Here is a 7,323-nt window from a genome sequence, read left to right on the forward strand (position 1 = left end):
CGCGCGCAACTCAGTCATTTGCAGCGTCTCCTACTATATTCACACGGACATAGCCCTGTCATAGTATTGGACCGCATCTCGTTTCAGATCTGGGATCACTGGATCTTACCCCAATAAAGACAACAGTTCAGGTGGCCAAGAAAGGGATAAGACTAGAGGTACACGGCGTAGGCTCAGGTGTCATAAACTGTCTAGACGGCTGCGATAATCCAGTCACCATAACTGTCAAGGTTGTCTTCTATGTGCCACTGCTGGATGAAAATTTGCTTTCAGTGAAGAAAATGACTCAGAAGGGCTTTGAAGTATCATTTAGCAATACAGAATGCAGAATTAAGAGGGACGACAAGACACTAGCTCTTGGACACTCCCACGGAAACCTCTATAAACTGGATACTTTACAAGCGGTTTACAGTGCAGCAAAGGAGGAACATCATAAGGATAATTGTTAGCACACGTGGCATAGATATTTCGGCCACAGAGATCCCGACGCAGTTAAGGAACTGGAAGCAAAACACCTCACTACAGGTGTCATCAAAAAGGAGTGCGTCATCAGGCAGACATGTGAACGCTGTATTAAAGAAAAAATTACTCGGAAACCATTTCCTAAACAATCAAAATCAAATACAGGTGCAATACTGGGACTAATGCATACGGACGTTTGTGGCCCTATGCAAACCGTCACTCCAGGAAACAAATGGTATATTTTAGCAATTATTGACGTTTACAGTCGTTTTATTCAAGTTTACTTGATGAAGCATAAAAATGAAGCTACTCCTTTAATCAAAGATTATATAGCTTTGGTCAAAACACAGTTTAATAAAAAACCAAAAATAATACGCTCCGATCGAGGAAAGGAGTACATTAATGACAATTTAAGCCAATCTTTAAAGTCAGAAGAAATCAAATCACAGTTTATAGTAGCGTACATGCTTGAGCAGAGCGGGGTTGCTGAAAGAAAGAATCGATCATTAATTGAAATGACTCGATGTATGCTTTTTATGCTGATATCGATACAGAATTTTAGGGGGAAGTCGTAAATACCGCAAATTACCTTCAAAACAGATTGCCGACGAAAAATAAAGAAAAAACTCCTCATGAATTATGGTACGGGATTAAACCTTGTGTAAATAATTTACAGATTTTTAGGGCTACGGTTTTTGCTCACGTGCCAAAAGAAAAAAGAAGAAAGTTAGTCGCCAAAACTGAGAAACTAATCTTTGTGGGATATTCCCCGAAGAATCGAAAGGATACCGGCTACTGGATACGGAAAAAAACAAAATTCAAATCAGTAGGGATGTCATATTTGCTAACGACAAAATTGTGAAAACCAAATTTTCTGAAGATACTCGAAGAACCAGTACAAAGTGCAGAAGTAGCTGATCAAGAACATAAGGAATCAAATGATAAAAACACTGATATCAAGGAAATCGAATCAACATCGAATTCAGAGGAGGCATCAGTGAGCATTCAGGATGAAAATATCGAAGTGGATAAGCAAGAAAAACGAGGACAATCTGGGAGAGTGAATAAAGGAGTGCCACCTAATTTTTACACAGCAGGATATATCGCTACGCAGGCGGACGATGAACCGAGGGGTTTCAAAGAAGCAATGCATAGTGTCAATGAAGAAGAGTGGAGAAAAGCAGCGGAAGAAGAATTGCTCGTTAGTGATAAAATGGAACGTGGACGCTGGTCGAGCCACCAAAAGATAGAAAGGTAAGTGGATGCAAGTGGGTACTCAAACTGAAAAGAGATGCTGAAGGAAAAATATCTAAATACAAGGCAAGAGTGGTTGCACAAGGTTTCTCACAGAAATACGGAGTCGATTACGACGAAGTATTTGCACCTGTCGTAAGATCGAGCACTTTCCGAACTTTTCTCTAACTCGTCGGGAAGGAAAGAATGAACGTTCATCACTTTGATGCGAAAACTGCCTTTTTGAACGGAGATCTTAAGGAAACAGTATATATGAAACAACCAGAAGGATTCAAAATTCTAGGAAAGGAGCACATGGTGTGCAAATTAAATAAAAGTCTGTATGGCTTGAAACAAGCAGCGAAGGTTTGGAACGAGAAAGTCGACAAAATTCTACGAAGGCACGATTTTATTCAAGGAACGGCAGATCCCTGTCTGTACGTCAAGGATACGAAGAATGGAAAGATGTATTTAATTTTATATGTCGATGACATTCTAATAGCCAGCAACAAGGAAGAAGATGTCAACGAGATGGGTCAAACCTTAGGACAAAAGTTCGAAATCACGAGTTTAGGAAAAATACATCACTACCTTGGAATGGAGATTAAGCGTGACCAAGAAGGGAGGTTTATTATCGGCCAGACGGGATATATTGAGAAGATTTTGAAGTCATTTGGACTAGAAGACACAAAATCATCGAAGATACCACTGGATATAGGGTACTTAAAGATCGAGGATGACGAGGTGATGGACGACAACCAGGAATATCGCAGGTTAATCGGGATGCTTCTGTACGTCTTAGTCAACAACAGACGAGATATTGCGGCGAGCGTCTCCATATTGCGCCAATATAATGTCGCAGCAACAAAAATTCAATGGAATGAAGCAAAAAGGGTTGCTAGGTATTTAAAGGGGACCAAGGATCTGAGGCTAAAACTTGGAAGTACAAATGAAAGCGTTCTTTTAGATGGCTACGCTCATGCTGACTGGGCGCAAAACAATAATGATAGAAAATCCGACAGTGGATATGTTTTCAAAATCAATGGAGCCACAGTGAGTTGGGCCTATAAAAAACAAGACTGCGTTGCCTTATCATCTACGGAAGCAGAATACATTGCTCTAGCAGAAACAACTCAGGAAAGAATCAGGTTGAAACGGTTACTTGGAGAATTTGGAAGAAAGCAAGACTTTTCAATACAAATAAAAGAACACAATCAAAGTTGCCTGAAACTTACTGATAATAAAAAATTCAGTAACAGAACCAAGCACATCGCGACGAAATACCACTATGTGAAGGATATGAAGGAAAAGGACCTCACCAAATACATCTATTGCCCAACAGATAAAATGTTAGCAGACCTCTTGACGAAACCACTTAATCACATTAAGCTGACAACTTTCCGAAGGTAGTGCGGACTTATTTAAAGAGACAGTACTCTAATAATCTCATCGATGAGGAAAGGTGCTGGAAACATCGATGATTCATACTTGAGACTCTACAGAGAGCCTAATTCCTGTACTCAGGTAGCTTTGCTTCGGCTGAGGGTATTAGCCCTTGGTTCTCAGGTTCCAGTTTTTAGTCTCTGCTTGTCCTGTGAAGCATAAAGATATATCTTGGTTCGGTTTCACTTATTTCATTCTTTTAATGTAACATAAGAATCTGTCTATCTAAAATATATGTATCAAATTTATGCACAAGTGTCTTTAATTATTTATTGTTCTCTACTTAGTTTTTCACACTGCCAGCAATATATATATATATATAACCCATTTCGACTCTTCCAATACCCTCCAGGTACTGTCGACCACCCGCCCAAACCATAGGAGGTCGAAGTATTTTGGAGAAAAGTCTAGAAATCCCACCCATCACTACCGAGGAGGTGAAAAAAGTATTAAGAGGGATGAAGAACCATTCCGCACCGGGACAAGATTTTATCAAAACCTTCTGGTGGAAGAAGTTTCCTTCAAGCCATTAGCATTTGGCCCGTATTTTCACCTCATATTTAAAGTCGGAAGAGCCGATGCCGGAGTGGTTGATGGAAGGGCGCACAATACTCCTGCCGAAAATGGGCGACTTAGCTGATCCGAAGAATTACAGGCCAATCACTTGTCTGAACACACTGTATAAGATATTTACAGCTATCCTAAGGGATAGGATTGTACGTGCAACTGAACCTGTGTGGCAAGAAATTTATGAATAACGAGGCTCAAAAAAAGGCATAGCGGGATGTCGGGAGAACCTGCTCATCGATAGCTGTGTCTGCAAAGATACAATATTCTACCAGCGTGACCTATCGATGATCTGGTTTGATTATCGGAAAGCTTTCGACTCGACCTCCCATAGACTTATCATCTGTCTTTGGAAAGCATAAAGCTTCATCCGCAAATCGTTGGGTGCATAGAGAGATTGATGCCGTTTTGGAAAACCAGATTTACTATCTTATCTGGAAAAAATCGTGTGACAACTAACAAGGTCACCTTTTAGAGAGGTGTCTTTCAGGGTGACACCATGAGCCCACTTCTCTTTTGCCTTACATTATTGCCACTATCTCTAGCACTTCGCCATTCCGACATGTACTTGTGCGGCAAACCTGCAGATTGAAAGTATATGATCACTCATGTATTTTACATGGACGATCTTAAGATCTATGCTAAAAACAAAGAGCAACTACATCTAGCTCTAGGGATTGTCTAACGATATACCAAGGAAATTGGAATGGAATTTGGGTTAGACAAATGCGCCAAGGTTTATTTGAAGCGAGGAAAACTTAATGGCATCCCTGAAGATCTTGAGCTCGTTGATAGAAGCGCTATACGACACCTTTGCGCCGGAGATACTTATAAATACCTGGGCGTGCCACAGAGTCGCATTCAGGATGTTATATCTATAAAGGATACTCTCCAAAGCAGATACAAACGTCTCATCCGGCAAATTTGGTATTCCGAACTGTCGCCGAGGTACAAAGTATCTGCAACGAACATGCTTGCCGTCCCGGTAGTATTCTATTCATATAGGGACAAGAAAGGTTATGCACATGACTGTACATCTCACGCCGTCAAGGTGGTCGCGGAATATTGAGTCTTGAATGTCTTCACAACAGGATTATTCTGGGACCAGCACATAGAGTCGCAAATGGAAGAGACCCTCTTCTTAAAAAGGTCAGGAATAACGAAGAAGTGGGCAAAGGAGCGTTTCTGTATAAAGCAGCGGAGGAGGCTGCTGAATCACTTGGAATTAGCTTCAGTATTAGGGGTGAGCAAAATGTATCAAATCTTATCTATCTCGAGTACTCACTCCTGAAAGCCCGGATTAAGAAAGCACAAGAGAAAAACTTTCGTGAACAGCTCCTCGATAAGAGGATGTACGGTATCTTCCACAGAAATGTGGATGATCAGTCAATGTCGTATGAGCTAACGTTTGATTTCCTTAAATCGCCCGGATTGAAGTCTGGTACGGAGAGTTTCATTTTGGCATGCTAAGAAGATGTCATTTCCACCTTAACATACCGTCGCCACATTTTGAGCCAAGACATTCCCGATGATAGCTGCAGGGCGTGCCATGCACACCCCAAGCATTTAGCTCACATACTATCTAGTTGTCCAACTCATACGGGGACGACCTACATCCAAAGGCACAATGCGGTACTAAGAGTGCTTTATTGCCATCTCTGTCAACCTTACAGTATTTACCTTAATGTCACTCCTATAAACGCTCCTAGGGAAATCGAGTCAATTGTCGAGAATGGGAAGTGCCGCATATACTGGAAATTTATATTCTCGACAATTTTTTCTGTTGCACACTCGAGGCCTGACAATGTTCTTCGTGACTTCGAGAAGCGAACCATGTTCGTTATTGAATTTTCGGCACCAGCTGACAAAAACATCATAGTCAAGGAGAATGAAAAGAAAGGACGACCCAAGGACGACCGCTTTCTCCATTTTTCCCGCAAATGTTTTAGCATATTGTTAACACGCAGGGACGCTTTTCAGGCTATTAACCAGTGAAACCAAGGGAAAATTCGATAACGGACATGATTTGCTTCTCGAATTCAAGAAGAACCATGTCAGGCCTCAAGGTTGCAACAAAAACAATTGTCGAGAATATAAAGTTTCAGTATATGCGGCACCTTTCATTCTCGACAATAGACTCTATTTCCCTAGGAGCATTTAGAGTTTCAAAATCAGAGGAGGTAGACGTTTTTTGAAGAGAAGTTTACGAAGTACAGCATAGACTGGACGAAGACTCAGATAACAGAAATAGCTTCAAGGAGCTGTGTGATGTCCTTATAACACCTGGTGAAGAATGCCCACCCATCACTACCGGGCAGGTAAAAAGTATTAATACGGATGAAGAACTATTCCGCTCCGGGACCAGATGGTATTAAGACCTTCTGGTGGAAGAAGTTTCCTTCAACCCATCAGCATTTGTCCCGTATTTTCACCTCATATCTAAAAATCGGCAGAGCCAATTCCGGACTGGTTGGTGGAAGGGCGCACAATACTCATGCCGAAAATAGGAAACTTAGCTGACCCGAAGAATTACAGGCCAATTACTTGTCTGAACACACTGTATAAGGTATTCACAGCTATCCTAAATGATAGGATTGTTCGGGCAATTGAACCTGTGTGGCAAGAAATGTATGAACAACACAGCTCAAAGAAAGGCGTAGCAGAAGGCCGGGAGAAGCTGCTCATCGACAGATGTGTCTGTAAAGATGCATCATCATACCAGCGTGACCTTTCGATGGCCTGGATTGATTATCGGAAAGCTTTCGATTCGACCCCCCAAAGACTAACAACTAACAAGGTCACCTTTCAGAGAGGTGTCTTTCAGGGCGACACCATAAGCGGACGGGTACTTTTGCGGCAAACCTGCAGATCGAAAGTACAAGGTTTACTCATGTATTTTACATGGACGATCTTAAGATCTATGCTAAAAACAAAGAACAACTACATCTAGCTCTAAGGATTGTCGAACGATATACTAAAGAAATAGGAATGGAATTTGGGTTAGACAAATGCGCCAAGGTTTATTTGAAGCTAGGAAAAATTAATGGCATCCCTGAAGACCCTGAGCTCGTCGATAGAAGCGCTATAAGACACCTTTGCGCTGAAGAGACTTATACATACCTGGGCCAGCCACAGAGTCGCATTCAGGATGTGACATCTATAAAGGATACTCTCCTAAGCAGATGGAAACGTCTCATCTGGCAGATTTGGTCTTCCAAACTGTAGCCGAGGAACAAAATATCTGCAACGAACATGCTTGTCGTCCCGGTAGTACTCTATTATTTTGGAGTGGTACCATGGACGAAGAACGAGCTCAGATCCATTGATATCGGGACACGAAAGGTTATTTACATAAACAAAAGCATGCATCTTAAGTCTTCTGTTCCGCGACTCTACATCTCACGCCGTCAAGGTGGTCGCGGTATATTGAATCTTGAATGTCTTCACAACAGGATTATTCTGAGTACTGCACATAGAGTCGCAAATCGAAGAGACCCTCTTCTTAAAATGGTCAGGCAGTACGAAGAATTGGGCGAAGGAGCGTTTCTGCACCTGATCCCAGCGAAATCGCGGCAAAATTGCAACCATAACCACGTCTCATGACCGTGCGATAGGTGG

At 41.7% G+C, this 7,323-nt stretch overlaps 1 protein-coding gene across 1 annotated transcript in view; it reads left to right on the forward strand.

Moving 5' to 3' along the window:
• The window catches only part of LOC117169830, a 2,323-nt gene extending 603 nt beyond the window's left edge, over positions 1-1,720 (forward strand). Inside the window, exons 2-4 of the mRNA XM_033356339.1 lie at positions 88-444; positions 628-800; positions 1,343-1,720. Coding sequence (XP_033212230.1) covers positions 88-444; positions 628-800; positions 1,343-1,720 — 908 coding nt within the window. The remainder of the gene's footprint in view (positions 1-87; positions 445-627; positions 801-1,342) is intronic.
• Positions 1,721-7,323: the final 5,603 nt, after the last annotated feature.

Source organism: Belonocnema kinseyi, chromosome 3, assembly GCF_010883055.1.
Source record: "Belonocnema kinseyi isolate 2016_QV_RU_SX_M_011 chromosome 3, B_treatae_v1, whole genome shotgun sequence".
Lineage (NCBI taxonomy): Eukaryota > Metazoa > Arthropoda > Insecta > Hymenoptera > Cynipidae > Belonocnema > Belonocnema kinseyi.